A 21,292-nucleotide genomic window follows, 5' to 3' on the forward strand; every position below is an offset into this window, starting at 1 on the left:
TGTGTGTGTGTGTGTGTGTAGTTAATGACAGTATTTGCTTGTTTGATTCTCTTCTCTTAATAGACCACACAAAAACTAAGTTGGCCCTCCCCACTTTAACCTGGCAAATTTTAGGGTTCATATTTTCTCTGACACAGTTCTTACATACTATTTCTTACCAAAGCATGAGTTGTGGGGAGAGTGGAAGAGAAGAAATAAAGAAGCAGATCCATGGCAAATAAACTATATGAGAATCTCTGTCAGGTAGCTCCAGAGCCCTAACAGGCCTCCACCCCAATCTTGAGAGGGTGTGATAGATTCTACTCTCTGCCCTGAACACAAGCAGTATCTGAAGACCAGAATTCCTGAGCAAAAGGCCATTCATTCTAGATGCTGATAATGGGGCAAGAATTTTTTCTCTCTGAGATTGCTTGGTACAGAACTTGTTTCTTTACTTCAGGTTCTGACAAAGAGATTGATGTGATTGATGTGGCCCGTCAGGCTGACTGCAAGATGAAACTCGGAGATTTTGTGAAATATTATTACAGTGGAAAGAGAGAAAAAGTCCTCAATGTCATTAGTTTGGAATTCTCTGATACCAGGTAGGAGGGGAAAGGTAACAAAAAAGCCTGACCACATGTCTAAAACTTGTAGATATACTTGAATTTATATTTTGGTTTGTTTCCTTCTGATTGTTTCTTCCTTTGGAGTGGGGAGGTGGTGTATACTTTCTAGGGTATTGATTCAACTTTATAGTAGCAGCCAATTTCTTCTCTTTTTTCTTTCATTTTTTTTTCTTTTTTGAGACAGGATTTCTCAGTGTGACAGTCCTGGCTGTCCTGGAACTCACTCTGTAGACCAGACTGGCCTCTATCTCACAGAGATCTGCCTGCCTCTGCCTCCTGAGTGCTGGGATTAAAGGTGTGTGCTACCATCACCTGGCTCTTCTCCAGTTTCTAACATTAGGTGGATTGTGTAGTATCTATTTTACTTAATTTGTCTCCTTCATTCTAGGGCATCTTTCTTTGAACTTTTCCTAGTATTTATATTTTTACCTCATAACTGTACTAACTGAAGTAGAAGTCCTTAGTCTCTGGAAGTAGATTTTAAAATCTAAAATTAAAAATAAGTATTTTTTTCTAAAGGTAGGTTGCTTATGATTTTAAAGTGAGAGGTTATAATCTTTAAAATATTCTATTTATACTTGTATACTTAGAACTGTGGTGAATACAAAGGAATCATAACATTTTTGCTATTAGGATAACTATTGATTATTGATTATTGGCATTTTAAGCTGTGAAATAATAAAAAGTTAGATTTGCAAGAAGATGCAAAAGCAGTGTACAGCAAGGTCCTGTGAATTTTTCTGTTTCCCACATGGTAATAAGATTATAATGTTAAAACCCTTGCTGTTGCTTTTAAGATTAAAGACCCTAAAGGTATTTAAAAGCTATAGTTGCTTTATATATCACTTTATCTACAAAGTCTATGAGATAGCTTTGAGGCATGCAGAAAAGAGAAAAAAGAAAAGTGGAACAGAAAATAAAGGTGGGGGACTTGGATGCATATGGATAGGTAACATACATATGAATGTATAATTTGTTTAAATTGTTGGTAGTGATGGACTGCAGAGTTTTCTTTGAATTTCCTGAAAATTAGAACAAATAGGAGTGGAGAGTAAAATTTGTGGGTTTATATGATATAGAACAGCCTGATGTATGGGACTGATCTCCTGGAGGTTGCTGTAATATAAGGGCTTTTCATAAAGAAGATATCAAGTTAGGAACTGTCATAACTACATGCTAAATGGTAGACAGGAAGTGAAATAATAGGCATGACAATTTAGTAGGAGAAATGACCACTTCCTACTACGGAAGGACTTGGAGCTAGGATTTAGAACTTTTGAGAGCTTGGTGGGATAAGACTGCTAATAAGGGTTGGAGAGACGACTCAGCAGTTAAGAGTACTGGTTGCTCTTCCAGCCTTCACATGGCAGCTCATAATTGTCTATAATTCTAGGGGACCTGACACCCTCACACAGACATACATGCAGGTGAAACACCAATGTACATAAAATAAAAATAAATAAATAAAATATCTTCAAACTTGGAGGGACAAGTGTTGTATATACTTTTGAGTTCTGTGGAGAAAATGATTTTTTTTTTGGTTTTTACGAGACAGGGTTTCTCTGTTTTGGAGGCTGTCGGTCCAGCCTGGCCTCGAACTCACAGAGATCCGCCTGCCTCTGCCTCCCGAGTACTGGGATTAAAGGCGTGCGCCACCAACGCCCGGCGAAAATGATTTTTTTTAATTGTCTTATATGACCAGGGTATTTTATTCAGGCTTGAACTTTCAATTTTCAGTCAGCTTACATTTCTTTTTACCTTCTTTACTAGGCTTTCAAACCTTGTGGAAACGCCCAAGATTGTTCGAAAGTTGTCATGGGTGGAGAACTTGTGGCCAGAGGAAAGTGTCTTTGAGAGACCCAATGTACAGAAGTACTGCCTCATGAGTGTGCGGGATAGCTATACAGATTTTCACATTGACTTTGGTGGGACCTCAGTCTGGTACCATGTGCTTAAGGTAGGAATGAATATGATTTCTGGAGGTAGTCTACCTCTCATAGTCTATTTAGGTAACACTTTGACATAATTAACTCTGTTGAAGTTTCTTACTTAGGGTCTCTTAATTTTGATGCTTAAGCAGAAAGTTTTAGGTTGTGTCTATAATCCCCAACACTTGGAAGGTTGAGGCAGGAAGGTTGCCATGAGTTAGAGGTCAGCCTGAGCTACATGATAAGTTTCAGATCAGCTTGAACTAAAGAATGAGATACTGTCTCATAAAACCCAAACCAAAACAAAGAACAAAAAATAAATACATGGGGAGGGAGGCATGCATAAGAAGGCCCTAGGCAATCCTGGTGGTGGCACATACCTTTAATTCTACCACTCGGGAGGCAGAGGCAATGTGGAGCTCTGTGAGTTCAAGGACAGCCTGTTCTCCCATTACGATTTCCAGGACACCCAGGGCAGTTATACAGAGAAACCCTGTTTCAAAAAAACAAGCAAAAAGTCCCCAGGGTATACCCCAGCACTAAAACAACACTTTTTTGAGGCCTGGGGATATAACTCAGTGGTGTAGTGATTACTTAGCATGTTCAAATCCCTGATTTCTATGTATCTCTAACACTGCAGAAGTAGTTTTTAAAATTATAATAGATCCCTTAAGATATTCCCAACTGTTACCTTCTTAAATGAACCGATTTTTATTATTTCTAATATTCGACATTTCTAATATTTCTATTCTGTCAGTATATATGAAAATGTCTATATTTACTGTAGAAATTTTTGATAATATGAGTTTTCCCTCCCCCAAACTTTAATACATATACCACAGAATTATTTATATGTTTGTGTATTTTGACAGTTATATACTCACTTAATTGCCACCACAGATAAAACAGACATATTAGAATTCCTTTCAAATGAATAATTCCTATGATTTTTTAGTGGTTGTTATGATTTTGTAATTACTATGTGGTGACTATAAAGGATTTTTTTCAGTTGGGAAAACAATTTCTTAAATAATATTGATTGTTTTCACCACTGTTTATTCTATTTGTCTTATCAGAAGTAATAAGGAACAGAAAACTTGCTTTGTGTTTGTGCAAAATGATCATACATCTTCAATTAGTTGTTTTCTTTGGTTTATAATGGAGAATTGGAACATATAAATGAAAATGCTGTCATGCAAATGCATGCTTTACTGTTTCCATGGAGTTGGACGATGGTGGTGCACTCCTTTAATCCCAACACTCTGGAGGCTGAGGCAGTCAGATCTCTGTGAGTTCAAGGCCAGCCTGGTCTACAGAGTGAGTTCCAGGACAACCTCCAATGCAATACAGAGAAATCCTGTCTCAAAAAAAATATTTTCATGGAAAAAAAATGGAAGAATAATGAGATGACTTTCTGTATGTTCTTCATCCAGATTCACAATGCTTCCATTTTCTTTCTCCAAAGCAAATAAAATAAAGTGACCATGTCTATTTTTTCCCTGAGACATTTGGGAAGAGTTCCAGACATAGTGTCTTCTTATCTCTAATAGTTCATTATATAGCTCTTAAGAACAAAGGTATTCTCTTAAGTAATTCCAGAACAGTTGTCAAAATCAGGAAATTGATATAATACTATTATTAGCTAATCTATGAAGGCTGTCAGTTTTCTCTAGCTGTACAGTATGCATATTTAGTTTTCTAATGCATATCATAATTTTCTATGTTTAAATTTATAATATTTTAGCTAAGCTATCAGAGTTATCCTTATGCTATGGTATGGTTCTTTTTCACCAAATTATCTATCAGGTGATAATGAAGGAAAAACACAATTAGGAAATAAAATATTCTTCCAATCGATAATCATCTAATGAAAAATAAACTTCTAGAAGTCCTTGGGCAGTTACTGAACTTTTACAGTTAATTAACTTTGATTGCAGATGTGAGAAGGAACACTGTGTAACTGGCATTTAAAGGCAGATTTAATTTTCTTCTCATCAATAACATGGCCTTAAATTCTAGGCCTAGTAGTATGGCTTTTATCTATAGAGGTCATGTCTCACTTGGTATTACATTTAAAATCAAAGCATTTCTTATATATTTCTCCTAACTTAAACAGTTTTGATTTAAATACCTCCTTTAAGTTGTTTTTGTAAAATTTGAAGAAAATTTCAGCAGTTGATTTAAAAAATGATATAAAATTTGGGAAACGGCTCTGACACACTGCTCTGGTTGTGAAGCATGGGAGAGAGATTTGGTCTTTTGGAACAACCCTTTCCCTAGAAGGACTTTTCTTGAAAGTGGTGTGGCATCTTTTTTGTTTCAGGGTGAGAAGATCTTCTACCTGATCCGCCCAACCAGTGCTAATCTGACTCTCTTTGAGTGTTGGAGCAGCTCCTCTAATCAGAACGAGATGTTCTTTGGTGACCAGGTGGAAAAGTGCTACAAGTGTTCTGTGAAGCAAGGACAAACACTTTTCATTCCTACAGGTCATTCCTGAGTCCCTCTAGAGGGGAGGATGGGAGGATGGGAAAGGCAGAAAGAGGGGAGATAGTAGCACTGCACTAAATCCTGCCTGTAATTTATTAGTCTCATTATGTGACGTCTTTTTTTCTTATCAGTAGGTAATGTGGTTGTTTGTGGAGGCTGCAGATGGCAGAGCAGGCAGGAGGAGGATATATATCAACTGGGTATACAGATAGAGAACAGGAGTTAGTTCCATGATTCTAGGGATAATAACTGGGAAGCTGATGTTCTAGTCTATAATTTTGAATGACCCAGGATGGGAACATTCTTTCTTAATAGTTCTTGCCTGGGTTTTACTTCTAGAATTCTTAGGTCTCATGTAAAGTCTGAATTTGTGTATTTTGCTAGGCAAGTGTTCTTCCACTGCTATATCCTGAGCTGAGTATGTACATTTAAAAAAAGTAGCTTTGTTGTCTCAATCTGGGAAGAGTTAATATCTGGAATTTAATCGAGGTTCCTATGAATGAGGTGTCTCTATCCAACTTAAATATTCCTTATTTAATCAGAATTAACATCAAATTTTCTTGAAATACTCTTATTGAATGTGGCATAGTGAAACACCTGGAATCTCAGGTACTTGGGATACTGAGGCAGGGGAATTGTGTTTTCAAAACCAACCTGAGCAACTTAGTGAAACTCCATTTAAAACAAAACAAAGTAACAAAATAAGTATTTTAAAGATTCTCTTTTTGTTTTCTGAGACTAGGTCTCACTCTGTAGATCTGATTGACCTTGAACTCACAGAATTCTACTTGCCTCTGCCTCCCAACTGCAGAGATCAAAGGCATGAGCCATTTTGCTCAGCTCAAAACTAATACACAAGTAGACAAATAAAGGGAATTCTCTTGAAATCATGTGAACCTGAAAATTGGGGGGGGGGAATTTTAATTTAGCATTCAGTTTCCTTAATCTTTATAAGGTTCTTTGTATTATCTAGCCCATGTTGCTTTTACCAACAAGGCCATCTTGCCAGCCCATCTATTCCATATTAGATGAGTTATGGTCTTCTATTCTTTTCAAAGAATTATTTTATGTTCTTTCATTCTCATTTATTCATATTTTCTCTCTCCTTCCCTCCCTCCTTTTCTCTTTCGTTCCTGATACTAGTTATCTGTGTCTTCTCTTTTACTTTTGTCAGTTTTGCTAGAGGTTTATCAGTTATACTAATCTTTTACACTAAGTAATTTTTGTCTAATTTTTTCTCTCCTTTATATTTTCAATTTTGATTTCTGATTTTATTTTTATTTGTCCTTATGTTTGTTCTGAGTTCATTTTGTACTTTTTTCTTAGTTTTGTTCCTAGTCTTGAGAAGGATTTTAGATTATTGATTTCAGACTTTCCTTTCTTTTGTAAAGTGAGCATTTAGTGTTAAAAATTCCAGCACCAAGGCCAGCAGAGATGGTATAGTGGTTAAAAGCACTGGCTGCTCTTCCTAGTGTACCTAGGTTCAATTCCCAGCATCCACATGGTAGTTCACAACTGTCTGTAACTCCAGTTCCAGGGTACCTAACACCCTCAATGCAGACATACAGGTAAAACACCAGTCCACATAAGTTAAAAATTTTTAAAAAGTTTCCAGCATCAATTTAGCTCTTAGACGTTTATGTTATCCGTTTCTTTTTGTTAAGTGTGCCTTTGTAGAAAATGAGATGGAATTTACATATTGTAAAAATTACCAGTTTAATGGTTCCTAGTGTGTTATAAGGTTGTGTAACCAGGGATATTAACAGTTATTGTAACAGTGAATGTTTTGCCTCCCTTGTATATGAATTTGCCTCTTTTGAGTATTGCATATAAATTTGCTTGTGTTCCATATAAATGTGTTGTTGCCTTTTGTTTCTGTTTTTTTTCCACTCAGCATATTTTCAGAGTTCATCCATGTCACAGCATTTATTGTCACTTTAATAGTTTTTGAGATAGGATCTCATGAAGCCCAGGCTGGCCTTAAACTCAACTGTGTAGCTGAAGTTGACCCTGAACTATTGATCCTCCTGCCTCCACCTTCTGAGTGGTGCAATTACAGGTGTGCACCACCTTACTTTGTTTTCTCTTTCCACAGAGTCATGTGATCTTGGAATTTGCTGTGTAGCTCAGCCTTGCCTCAAGTTTGGAATATTTTTTCTGCTTCATGAGCATGTGACACCTTATTTACTTTGTTCCTTTTAATGACAAAATAGCCCCTCCCCACCCCACCCCTTGTAACAGGGTCTTTGTATTCATGTTTGCTGTGTAGCCAAGGATAACCTTGAACTTCTACTCCTGCTTCTATCTCCTGAGTACTGTAGTTACAGGCTTGCACCACCATGCCTACTTTTTGTGTTTATGTAGTAGAAGAAATCAAACATGGGGCTTTGATCATGCTAAGTAAGCCCTCTACCAGCTGAGCTACAACTCCAGCCCCTGCAAAAAATATTTCATAATGTGAATATGCCACAAACTTCCATTTTCTTTTTAATTTTTTTTTTGTATTTCAAGACAGGGTTTCTCTGTTTAACAGCTCTGGCTGTTCTGACTCCCTTCGTAGACCAGGTTGGCCTAGAACTCACAGAGATCTGCCTGTTTCTGCCTCCTGAGTGCTGGGATTAAAGGCATACATCACCATCACCCAGTTTAAAAATGTTTATTATCATATATTATCCATAATAGTGGAACTCAGTATGACATTTCTATGCATGTATATAATGTATTTCATATTCACTACTCCCTTCTGTCCCACCATTTAGTTCCCTTTCTACTTTCATATCTTGTTTGTTTGTTTGTTTTTAGAGACAGGATTTCTTTGTGTAGCCCTAGTTGTCCTGGAACTCGTTCTGTAGATTAGGCTGGCCTCAAACCCACAAGAGATTAGACTTCCTCCGTCTCCCGACTGCTGGGATTAAAGGTGTGCACCACCATTGCCCAGCTTACTTTTGTGTGTGTGAAACACAGTGAGTTTCCTTAGAGTTGTTAGCAGGAGCATATTAAGAACCATATCAGTGGCTATACTACTGAAGAAAATCTCTTGTCTTCCCTACCAACCATTAATTGCATATCAGTCTTTAGGGAAGGATGGCCCCATGAACCCTTCATCTGACTGGGTGTTGGAGAGTCAATCCTGTGATCGCAGATGCTGTGAGTTAGAGTGGGAGAAAAAAGTAAAATAGCCATGTCATGCCTTGACATACCACTCTACACTGCTTCCTCCAGCCCTATTTTGTTTTTTATTCACAAGCTCTGGGGATTGAATGCAAAGTCTTGTGAATGCTGTGTAAGTGTACTACCAGTGAGCTATTTCTTTTTTTTTTTCTTTTTTAGTTTTACAAGACAGGGTTTCCCCATGGCTTTGGAGACTGTCCTGGAACTCACTACGGAGACCAAGCTGGCCTCGAACTTGCGGAGATCTGCCTGCCTCTGCCTCCCGGGAGCTGGGATTAAAGGCCCCTATTTATTATTTATTTTATCTTGCTTATTTTATTATTTTTTTGAGACAGGGTCTCACTAAGTTGCCCAAGTTGGCACTGAGCTCATTATGTAGTCCAGTCAGACTTTAGCTTCTTGAGTAGCTGGACTTATACTTACATGCTAGACAACTTAGCTCAGAATTATTTTTGGCTATTATGAAAAATGCTACTGTGAGTATTCATGTACAAGTTATTGTGCCAGCATAATGATTTGAATATTCCTAATTAAAAATCTGGAATCCAGCTGGGTGGTGATGGCACACACTTTTAATCCCAGCACTCGGAAGTCAGAGGCAGGTTGATCTTTGTGGGTTTGAGGCCAGCCTAGTCTACAGAGCAAGTTCTAGGGCAGCTGGGGCTGTTACACAGAGAAATCCTGTCTTGAAACCCTTCTAATAATCTGAAACCTTTGCCTCCAAATCATGTTTTATTGATGTTTATTTTCTATGTGCAGTGTATGTACATAGTCTGTGTGTACACATGTGTGTGTTGGTATGTATGCACATGGAAGTCCAGAATTTGACACAAGATGTTTTCTGTAGTTGTTCTTCACCTTATTTTTTTTTAGTCTTAGTGTTTTTTATATTAGTAAATGTAAGTATGTGCCTCAAGTGCTTTCCTTGTTCCCCTGGAAGCCGAAGAGAGCAATTGAATCATTTGGAATTGTAGTTACAGACCATTGTGAACTACAATGTGGGTGTTGGAGATCGAAACCGGGTCCTCTGGAAGAGCAGCCAGTGCTCCTAATCCCCAAACCATCTATCTCTAGCCCATCACCTTATTTTTTGAGATACAGTTTCTCACTAAACTTGACTAGCTGTAACAAGCCTGAGGCATCCTCTTTTCTCCAAGCTCCCCAATGCTGGAGTTACAGACACATGCTGCCATGCTCAAAATTTACATGAGCTATGGCAAGTAGTTTACTGATTGAGACCTTTCAAGAGCAAAAGCAACCCTCAAATAGAGAATTTCACATCTGACTAATGTGATGGGATCATGCTCAAAGACATAAGTGCATTAAAGTATGTAAAATTTCCTTCAGGCGGTTTGTATAAAGTACATTTGAATCATAAATGAGTGTTTTGTTTAGACTTGGGTCCCATTCCCAGAATAACTCTTTTTCTCCTCAAGATATTTGTGTATTTGCAAATATTCCAAAATTTTAAAAATGTCTTAACTCTGAAATACTTCTGATCTGAAGTATTTTAGATAAGGAATATTCAAGTTGTATTTTCCGTTTTCTTGTTTATCTGTTCGGGAGAGGAATGCCCCTATCATGCAGTAACTCCATAGTTTGTCTTTTTGAGCAACTGCCAAGCTGCTATCAAAGTATATGTGTGCACTATTTTACATTCCAGACAGCAAAGTATAAGGCTCCAATTTCTTCATATTTTCTCCAATACTTGTCATTTCTGTCTTTATGATTATAGCAATCCTAGTGTGAGTAAAGTGGTGTAACACAGGTTCTAGTTTGTGTTTTCTCTAATGACTATTGACCATCTTAAAAACGTACTTTCTGTACTTTATAGATCTTTGTTCTTTGTTATTTTTGTGAAATCCTTACTTATTCTTTAATTAAATAGTATTTTTATTGTTACAAAAGTTCATTATATTTTTGTGCTGTATCTTTATCAGATATAGTGTTCAAAAATATTTTTCTAATTTTTGAATTTGTCTTTTGACATTTTTAATACATTAAAAATTGATTCATTGACAATTCCATACATATACATGCACCTTATCCATGTCTCCCATTATCTTCTCTTATACTTCTCTCCCTGCTTCTGAAACCCTTCTTCCAAACAAGTATCCCTCCTACGTTCACGTCTGTGTGTGCTCCACTGCATTTATTAGGTTGCTCACATGACCATGGGTGGGGATTATCGTACCATTGACTATGACTCCCTCTTTCCCAGAAGCACTTGACTGTCTTTAACTCCTCAGAAAGAGTTGTCTTTTGACATTCTTTGGTAGTATACCATAAAATTGAAAGTTATGAATACTGTCCAATTTATTTATTTTTCTTGTGTCATTTATCTGTTTTCCTTTGTTGGCTTGTGTTACTGGTATCTTATGTATTGTCATAATGTTTTACAGGGTGGTTTGGATTTTTTGTTTGTTTTTTGTTTGTCTCATTCAGGCTGTGTTCAATCTTACTGTATAGCCACCAGGTCTCAAACCTGTGACCTTGCTGCCTTAGCTTTTTGATCAATAGGATTATAGATATTTCTATAGGTATTGGTAACTCAAGGTCATGAATACTTATAAATATTTTATAGAGTTTTTTTGAGATATTGTCTTACTCAGACTGTTCTCTGCCTTTGTAGTTCAGCTAGCCTCAAACCTGTCATCCTCCTGCTTAGCTTTCTGAGAATGTGTCAGTCTCCAGTTTAGTTTTGGCTCTTATATTTAGATCTTTTATTAATTTTTAGTTTGTTTTTTATATATAGTTTGAAGTGAGGACCCAGTTCCATTCTTCAGCATATTGACATCTAGTTGTTCCGGACTATCCTGAAAGATGAATTTTCTTCACTGAATTGTCTTGATATCTCTCTCAAAAATTGGTTGATCTGAGTTTCAAGTTGTAGTGCAGTGGTAGACTGCTTGCCTAGTATGTCCAAGGCCCTGGGCTTGCTCTCCAGTATTGAAAAACCAATAATCAAATGAAAAAGAAACAGGGAAAGTCAGCTGACCATATGTGAGTTTAATTTTTGGATCTTATATCTCCATTGATTTATATGTCTGTTCTTATGCTATTGCACACTTTTTGATTACTATACATTTGTAGTATGTTTTAAGTTGGGAATTGTCAGTCCTCTCACTTTGTACATCATTTCCAAGGTTAGTTTGTTAGGATCCTTTGAAATTTCATATGAATTTTTAAGTTTAGACTTTGTGTTGGCTTTTGGTGGTTCTAGTTTACTTGTTCTAGTTTTTTGTTTGTTTGTTTTAGTGGTTGTTATATATGGAACATATCACAGATTATTGGTGTTGGTGTTTTACCAGTTTGAACAGTTTTAGTCATACCTAGAGGTATAAAAGAACCAGTTTGAATCCAATGGTAGTCACCAGTCCAATCACAGAGGATGGCCAGTTCAGACTGTGCATCCATTACTGCCAGAAGTCTTAGCTGGGACCATCTTTGTAGACTCATGAGAGTTTCCCTTGCATCAGGCTTCTCTACCCAACCTTGAATAAGGCCTTCCCTTCCAGTCATCTGTCTCAGCACTCTCTTCCAACTATCTCACAACCCAACCCCTCAGGTTTCCATGCCTACCTGCCTTCAGTCAATCTAGGATATCTCATCTATTTCCCCTTTCCAGGGAGATCCCTTTTCCAGGAGGCACCCTTGGACCCTCCTTGTTACCTAGCCTCTCTGGGATTGTGGATTGTAGAATAGTTAGCCTTTACTTTATAGTTACTATCCACTTTTGAATGAGTACATACTATGTTTGTCTTTCTGGGTCTGGATTACCTCATTCAGGATGATTTTTGTAGTTCTATCCATTCACCTTCAAATTTTGTGCTGTCATTGTTTGTAACAGCTGAGTAATACTCCATTGTGTAAATGTACCACATTTTCTTTATCCATTCTTTGATTGAGGGGCATCTAGGTTGTTTCCAGGTTCTGGCTATTACAAATAAACCGCTTTAAACATAGTTGAGCATGTGTCCTTGTTGTATGATTGAGCATCCTTTGGTTATATGCCCAAAATTATTATAGCTGGATCTTGAGGTAGATTGATTCCCAATATTCTGAGAAACCACTATATTGATTTCCAAAGTGGCAGTACAAATTTATACTCGCACCAACAATGAGGGAATGTTCCTCTTGTGCTTCATCCTCTATACCATAAGCTATCATTTTTGTTTTTGATCTTAGTCATTCTGACAGGTATAAGATGGAATCTCTTGATTTTCATTTCCCTGATGGCTAAGGATGATGAATATTTCTTTAAGTGTTTCTATGCCATTTAAGATTCTGCTGTTGAGAATTCTCTGTTTAGATGTATACCCTTTTTTGGTTTTTCAAGACAGGGTTTCTCTGTGTAATAGCTCTGGTTGTCCTGGAACTAGCTTTGTAGATCAGGCTGGCTTCAAACTCAGAGAGATCCCCCTGCCTCTGCTTCCTAAGTGCTGGGGTAAAAGGCGTAAGCTACTTCCAACTGGCTATACCCTATATTTTAATTGGATTATTTATATTTTGATTTCTAGTTTCTTGAGTTCTTTATATATTTTGGATATCAGACCTCTGTCTGATGTGGGATTGGTGAAGATCTTTTCCCATTCTGTAGGTTACCATTTTGTCCTATTAATGGTGTCCTTGGCCTTACTGAAGCTTTTCAGTTTTATGTGGTCCCATTTATTTATTGTTCATCCTGTGTCTTTGCTACTGGTGTTCTATTCAGGAAGTTGTCTTCTTTGCCAATGCAATCAAGCCTAGTTTCTCTTCTGTCAGATTCAGTAGAACTGGATTCACATTGAGGTCTTTGATCCACTTGGATTTGAGTTTTGTGCATGGTAGTAGATATGGATCCATTTGCACTCTTCTACATGACAGCATCCAGTTATGCCAGAACCATTTGTTGAAAATTCTTTCTTTTCTTCATTGTATAGTTTTGGCTTCTTTGTCAAAAACCAAGTGTCTATTGTTGTGTGGATTTACTTCTGGGTCTTCAGTTCAATTCCATTAATCTACTGTCTGTTTTTATGCCAATACCATGTGGTGTCTGTTTGTTTGCTTGTTTTTGGTTTTTTTCAAGACAGAGTTTCTCTGTATTGTTTTGGAGGCTGTCTTGGAACTCGCTCTGTAGACCAGGCTGGGCTCGAATTCACAGAGATCCACCTGCCTCTGCCTCCTGAGTGCTGGGATTAAAGGCATTCGCCACCAACGCACGGTACCATGTGGTTTTTAATTATTATAATTCTGAAATAGAGCTTGACATCAGGGATGGTGATACTTCCAGATTATTGTACAGGATTGTTTTAGTTATCTTGGGTTTTTTGTTTTTCCATATGAAGTTGTGTATTGTTCTTTTGAGATCTGTAAAGAATTATGTTGGGATTTTGATGGGGATTTCATTGAATCTAGATTGGTTTTAGTAAGATGGCCTAGCTGTAGGAGTTCCCTGGTAGAACTTTTCAGGTCACACATATACTATCATCTGCAAATAGCAGAAGTTTGACTTTTTTCTTTCCAATTTGTATCCCCTTGATCTCCTTTTGTTGTCTTATTGCTGTAGCTAGAATTTCAAGTATTTTATTGAATAGAAATGGAGAGAGTGAATAGCCTAGTCTTGTTCCTGATTTTACTGGAATTGCTTTGAGTTTCTCTTCATCTAATTTGATGCTGACTGTTGGCTTGCTGTGTATTGCTTTTATTATGTTTAAGTATGTTCTTGTGCCCCCAAACTCTCCAATACCTTTATCCTGAAGGGATGTTGGATTTCATCAAAGGCTTTTTCAGCATCTAATGAGATGATCAAACATTGCGCTGAATTCAGGGAGTCCTGCTGAGGAGAGCGAGCAGGGATTGTAGGATCCAGGAGGGACCAGGGACATTGCAGGGGAATCTACAGAAACAGCTAGCCTGGCTCATGGGAACTCAAAAGATTCTGAACCAACAACCAGGGAGCCTGCATGGGACCGACCTAGGCCCTCTTCCCATATGAAACAGTTGTGGAGCTTGGTTTATTTATGGGAATCCTGGCAATGAGAGCAGGGGCTATCCCTGGTGCTTTGGCTGGCTCGTGGGAACCTATTCCTCATGTTGGATTGCCTTGCCCAGCCTTAATATAGGGAAAGGTGTTTGGTCCTATGGCAGCTCGATATGTCATGCATTTGGTCTGATACCCATGGGAGGCATGTCTCTTTCTGGGTGGATACAGAGGAAGGGTGGTGGCAGACGAGAGATAGAGGGAAGGGAGGGATGCTGTGGTCTAGAAAAGAAAGAAAAGAAGAGAGAGAGAGACAGAGACAGACAGACAGAGAGAGAGAGAGAGAGAGAGAGAGAGAGAGAGAGAGAGAGAGAGAGAGAGAGAGAGAGAGAGAGAGAGAGAGAGAGAGAGAGAAAGTTAAGTTAGTTTGGAGCAGTAGCCATTATGAAAGTATGAAAGGTGGGACATGAACCTCTCATAATGAATGATGACTATTGAACAGATTTAAGAAAAAAACATAATATAAGATTAGATCAAAGGCAAGGGGAATGAATAATTGCATTCTAATGGTGTGCATTTTGGAAAGAATAGTTCTAGCAAAAGTGTTATGTTCTTTTAGATAAGAGAGGGTAGGTAAAGCAATAGGAGGATTTTTGAAGTGGACAGGGGATAAGTAGAAGTGCATTAACTTCAGAAGTTGATTCTGTTTAGGGTTACAATAATGACAGAGTAGGCCAGGTTGGATATCGTTACAGTGAAAACATAGGAGTAGTTTGAATTCAGTTGTAGACTGTTTTGATGGAGTCAAGGTTAAGCTGACTAGGCAGTGAGGTGTCCAAAGAAAGGAAGGCCTTTTGCTAGCTGTGATCTTTGCCTTATTATACTACAGGATGGATCCATGCTGTGCTGACTCCTGTGGACTGCCTCGCCTTTGGAGGGAACTTCTTACATAGCCTTAACATTGAAATGCAGCTCAAGTGAGTTCTGAAATTGTCCTTTCTTGCGGGCTATAATTCTTGTGTTTTTCACTGAGTTAAGAATGCAAGTATAGTAAGATAAAGACAACCAGAAGGAAAGTATTTGGTTCTTCTTTTGTGTGTGTGTGGTTTTTCTAGGCAGGTTTTCTTTGTGTAGCCCTGGCTGTCCTGAAACTTGCTTTGTAGTCCAGGCTGGCCTCAAACTCAAGAGATCTGCCTGCCTCTGCCTCCCAAGTACTGGGATTAAAGGCATTCACTGCCACTACCACCACTACCGAGCTGTATCTTGGTTCTTGATGACACTCAGTTTGACAAGGTTAACATCCTTTCTTCACTTGGTTGTTCATGTGTCTTTGGGCAAGTCACATGATCTTTGAGTTCAATGTTTCTAAATAAGATTTTACAGGGTCACTGTGAGGATTAAATACAGAAGATACATATCACAAAGAATAATACTTGGTACACAATAGGTTCTCAGTAATAGATCCTTTTTATAGTCATTTTGTTTCTTTACAGAGCCTATGAGATTGAGAAGCGGCTGAGCACAGCAGACCTCTTCAAGTTTCCCAACTTTGAGACCATCTGTTGGTATGTGGGAAAACACATTCTGGACATCTTTCGAGGTATGGGTCTCCTTACGAGCTGTCATTTTTGCTAAGAGAGAAAGGAGGAAGAAGAAGGAGTGTGGAAATTGTGGGAGAAAAAAGCTTGCTACAGCTGGTGCCTTGTGTATAACAAAACAGCATTAATACCTTAAATATGTACAATAAAAAGTCCCAATAACTGAGCTATAGAACCAGCCTAGATATCTGTAAATAGATGGTAGATAAAGAAAATGTGCTACTTAGACACAGTAAAACTTTATTCAGCTATAATGAAAAGCTGAAATTTTGGTATTTGCAGAAAGTGGTTGTACTAGAGATTATTATGTTAAATGAAATAACCAGACTCATACAAATATTTTGTTTTTCTCATATGTGGAATCTAGGTGTGTGTGTGTGTGTGTGTGTGTGTGTGTGTGTGTGTGTGTGTGTGTGTATGCAAATTAGAAGAGGACTATGAGTATAGAGAAGGAGGTCTAGCAGGTATGGAGAAGGAGGTCTAGCAGGTATGTCACACCTGTGGTCTAAGAGCTACATCCATCTGCATGTGGCCAAGGACAGCCGAAAATGGGGCCAGCACAAAATTGTAAACTGACTAAAGATATTATGAAGTGTATTTGTAGTTTGTTTTGGTAACTCAGTTACATGGTTATCTAGTTTGAACTTTGAAGATAACCGCATTGCTTTGCAATGTCAGAAGGCTGGACACACTTGATGAGGGATGGGCAGGACAAAAGGTAATGGAATATATGTAACATGGAAGCAGATGCCAGGACTCTGGGGTAAGGAAGCAGGTAGAAGAGAGCAGTGGGTTGAGTGAATAAGAACAAAATACACTGGTTTATATGTATAAACACCTCTTTGTATTTTTCTGTACTAACTAAAAAATAAAAGTGACCTAAAAAGTGCTACAACCATTACACTACACTTTCTTTCTCCCCCTACATCATCCCTAATTTATAGAAACTACTAATCTGTTTTCTATCCCTATAATTTTGTCATTTGAAGAATATTGTATAAATGGAATCATATAGTGTCTGTTAGGATTTGCTCTTTTATTAGTATCCTGGATGTGCCTCCCTCAGGGATGAGGCTCAGTCCTGACATCCTGACCTCATCATATATATTCTTGGGTATCAGCCCAGATGGAAGCCAACTTGCTGGTTTTCCTCTTTCTTGGTCTTGTCTGAAATAGAGTCCTTTGTTTGGATCTGAGATTGATTCTTCAAGGTAACTTGGTCAGAAGGAATCAGTATCTCAATTACAAAGGACCTCATAGCCCAGTGGGTATAGTTTCTTACCCAATACTTCAAGCCCTTACTCTGCCACTTTGACAGACTGTCATATAAGTTTTCAAATGTGGAATAACTAATGGCTCATTTACCTATTTTGAACAGCTTAGTTCAGTAGAAAAATCTTTATAAAGCCTGAAACTGGGTGTTAGTAGCTTCCTCATGAAGTAAGGCAATTTTGAGACCTAAAAGGCAGAATAATTTAATAGAAAGAATATAGGCCTCCCTTATATTCAAATAGACAGTCTGTGCTCTGGCACTTACTACATGTATATCCTTGCTCAAGACTCCTCAGACCTTTAGTTTCCTGAACTATAAAATGAACTTTGCTTGCAAGGGATATCAGGATTAAATAACAAGTGCCTAGTATATAATACATTCTCAGTAACTGAACACTATTGGTGTAACAGAGCTGAAGTTGTGCCCAGAATCCTCAGCATTTTCTTTGGTTGACAAAGGTAGCAAGTCCTACATCCCTTTGAATGACTGTATTGAGATTCTTCTTTTTGGTTTTTTCCCCTGTTTTAGGTTTGCGAGAGAACAGGAGACACCCTGCCTCCTACTTGGTCCATGGTGGTAAAGCTCTGAACTTGGCCTTTAGAGCCTGGACAAGGAAAGAAGTAAATATGCTTATTTCTATACCTACTCAGTAGTTCTTCCTTCTGTAAAGGCTAGCTATTGGTACGTGTTTGGGGAGACTTAAGGAATCACAGAAGCAAGTAGGCTCCTGCATTAGAGTGGAATACTGGGCTAGGAGCCTTTATTTCTGATTTTAAGAAGCAATACATGCTTATTCTTCAAAATTAGAAACATATAGAAGGTTGTAAAGAAGAAAAATATCACTTGTAATTTTAACTGAAAGGAATTGACATTTAGTTATATTTCCTTTTGATCCTTTTGTGTGCATTGCATTATTTTCCATTTTACTTTATGTGTGTGGGTGTTTTGTCCAAATGTAAATGCACAGCATACACAGTGCCTGCAGAGGTCAGAAGAGTGTGTCAGATTCTCTGGAACTGGAGTTGTAGACTTATGTGGATATTAGGCATTGAACCTATCTCCTCTAGAAGAGCAGCCAATGCCCTTAACTGTGTGCATATTTTGAGGGCACTAGAGGTAAACTCTAGAGCCCTGCATATGTTTTGTACCTTGTATCCCTGGGTCTCATATGTGCATTTAGAAACATAATTGATATTGCATTATTTATTCAATTTTGTATCTCACTAGATTGACTTAATTTTTTTGTGTTACTCAAGTTCTCATAAATACTTAATTGCTACCTGCTATTCTTTTTCAGGAATATGCTATCTTTATCTAATTATTTGCTTATAGTTGCTTTCTGTTTTCTTATTTAGAGGGATGTAGTTATAATGAATCATGCAGTAAATATCTATGCATCAGTCCTTGCCCTCATCTCTTGTTAATTCCTTCAGGATAGATTCCTGAAAGATCAGTGTATATGAAAAATGTTAGGCTCTTGATGCACACTGTCTAAATGGCTTTTTAGAAATGTACCAGTATTCCTCTCTCTGACTATAAAGCAGCTATAAAAGATAATTTTTATATCTTTCTTAAGCTCTCTATGTACTAATTTGGAAATATCCCAAGAATTTTGTCAAATGAAGGTACAGAACTATGTATAGAAGCAACCATTTATGTAAAATGGGAGGAAACAAGAATTGTGTTTGTGTACATTCATATTTGCCTGAAGACATACATAATCTGTAGAGATGTTTCAGAAGTTAAAGAAAAAGTAGTTACTTATGGGAGAGGGTAGAATGAAGATGCAAGGGATAGGGTAGTAGTGAGGGTTTTCAACATAATCTTTTTTCTCAATATATGTCTTTATTTAAATTAGAAACGGGAATGTTTCACATGTCAGTCCCAGCTCCCTCTCCCACCCCTCATCCCTTGTCTCTCCACCAGCCCTCCAGGCCCCCACCCAATCCCCACATCATTCCCCAGGGAGGGTGAGACCCTCCTTGGGGGATCTCTAAAGTCTGCCATTTCATCCTGGGCAGGACCTAGGCCCTTCCCCTTTGTCCAGGCTGAGAGAGCATCCCTCTATTTGGAATGGGCTCCCAAAGCTCATTCATAAACCATGATAAACACTGATCTACTACCCAAGGCCCCAATGATTTCTGTGGCCTCCTTTCTGGCACTACATTCATGGAGTCTGGATCAGTCCCCTGTTGGCCTCTTAGCCATCAGTCTGGGATTCAAGAGATCCCCTTTATCTGATCAGCTGTCTTTGTGGGTTTCATCATCATCAACATAATCTTTTTAATTATTTTTTGAACCATGTAAATATATTAATTTCCAAATGTTCATTTAAAAAATGTCAACCTTAAGAAATTCAAAAGTAGTTTGTTTTGTGTTAGTCAACTACTCTGTCCTGGGGTATGGTTAATATACCCAGTGAGACTATATTGGAGAAAACTGATTTCTCCTTTGTCAACAGATATCAATCACAGATAGTTTATATTGGCTAGGAGTGAGAGTTCATGTTGATTTCTGGGTTTGTGTGTGTGTGTGTGTGTGTGTGTGTGTGTTCTCTGTGTGTGTTTCTTGTTGGGTTTTTTGTTTGTTTGTTGTTTGTTTTAAATGATAAAAAGGACATAAAGTTGGATGGGTAGGATTTGGTTGGAATTAGGGAAGGGGAAACACACGATCAAAATATATTTGATAAAATTTGTTTCAAAAAGTTAAAAACAAAGAAATGCAAAATATAAAAAAGTATCAATGCTGTCCCAAGGTTTCAGACATTGTAGGTTTAACCTGTGCAATCTCTTCATTTTGTGTTGCCAGCATTCCCCTAATACTTTTGAACTTCAGGTTTTGGGCTTTCCCTTGTTCCCTGATCTCAGTACACCTCCTTTTTAGCCTGTAGTTCTGTTTTATCCATCCTTCTCCAGTGTGGCTACCTTTAGTGTTTAATGTTATCTCTGATCCTTCCTATTGAATATACTTCAGACAGACTCTTCAAGGAACACCAAAAGAAAGTGAGTGAATAGTTCTTAAGCTCTCATACACTGAGTCAAGATGGAACCAGGAACTAAGGAATAGCTCCAAATAGCATGGCCAAAGGAAGCTTGAGGATAGTAGAATACTATTAAGGAGCCCAGGCAGGCTCATGGAAGAAGTCTTCTTTGAAGTACAGATGATTTGCATGGAAGCACTTGCTCCCTTCCCTCCAGTTCTCTTTGCCTGGAAGGGACGGAACCATTAAAGTTATCCAACTGGGTTACATGGGTCTCATTGCCCTATGTAGCATAGCCCTCAAATTCCAGGTTAATTAGTTGTTAAGGGGAGAAAGAATTGAACCATGAGAAATAAAAAACAATACTGAGAAACTGTATTCATCTTCTGCCTACTGAATACAGAAGCAAAATGAAAAGTGGTAGAAGAAATAACAACAAAAAACTTGATCTCAGGCAAGGCGTTAGTGGCACACACCTTTAACCCCAGCACTCGGGAGGCAGAGGCAGGTGGATCTCTGTGAGTTTGAGGCCAGCCTGTTCTACCGAGTGAGTTCCAGGATAGCCTCCAAAACTCTATCTTGAAAAACAAAACAAAACAAAAAAAGTTTGATCTCAATATATAAAAACCTAAACTTCAATACTCAAAAAGATGACAAACAAAAGACACACAACTAGCAGGTATCTCCCTGCTATTGAGCTAGCTGTGGACCTGTATCTGTTGTTTCTGAGGTCTGTTCTCCCAAGCGGAGAGGTTGGCTTGTCCCAGTTGATCTCCCTAAGGTCATTGTCTTCACTAGAGGTGTGACCCAAATTTACATCTTAATTCTTGACACTTCTTGATATTGTCCTTTATGAGATATGTGATTTTTATTTCTTTTAAGCAGATTTTTCACTATATAGCCTCAAATGGAATCCTCCTGCCTCAACGTCCTAAGCACTGGAATTATAGATGTGTACTTCTATGTTCAGCCAGATATATGTTCTATAAAAGTTTTCTCTCAGTCCTTTGTTTATCTTAAAGTAACAGAGATTTTTCAAAGGCAGGTGTTTGCCTTCTGTAAGTCCATTTTATTTGTTTAGTTCTTTGTAGTTTGTGCTATTTTTGTCTTATGATATAGTTGCTTAGCAAAAGTTCATAAAAATTTTCTCCTTGATTATATAGGGTTTATATTTTTAAGTTCTAAATTTAGGTCTGTTATCCTCTGTGTCTATTTCAAGAAATGTATTAAAGTTTTTGCTTTTGTTTTGCCTGTGGATATCCAGTATCCTATTGGTTCCCTATCGGTT

General features: G+C 37.9%; 1 protein-coding gene across 7 annotated transcripts in view; it reads left to right on the forward strand.

The window, feature by feature from the left end:
• The window catches only part of Phf8 (PHD finger protein 8), a 96,880-nt gene that overhangs the window by 24,190 nt on the left and 51,398 nt on the right, over positions 1-21,292 (forward strand). For all 7 annotated transcript variants that reach the window (XM_013125112.3, XM_040744004.1, XM_021222893.2 and 4 more), the window contains exons 6-11: positions 440-581; positions 2,376-2,562; positions 4,857-5,019; positions 15,043-15,130; positions 15,647-15,753; positions 17,553-17,644. In XM_013125112.3, the coding sequence (XP_012980566.1) occupies positions 440-581; positions 2,376-2,562; positions 4,857-5,019; positions 15,043-15,130; positions 15,647-15,753; positions 17,553-17,644 (779 nt within the window). The remainder of the gene's footprint in view (positions 1-439; positions 582-2,375; positions 2,563-4,856; positions 5,020-15,042; positions 15,131-15,646; positions 15,754-17,552; positions 17,645-21,292) is intronic.

The sequence above is a fragment of the Mesocricetus auratus genome, unplaced genomic scaffold (genome assembly GCF_017639785.1).
Source record: "Mesocricetus auratus isolate SY011 unplaced genomic scaffold, BCM_Maur_2.0 Super-Scaffold_100003, whole genome shotgun sequence".
NCBI classification, from domain to species: Eukaryota; Metazoa; Chordata; class Mammalia; order Rodentia; family Cricetidae; genus Mesocricetus; species Mesocricetus auratus.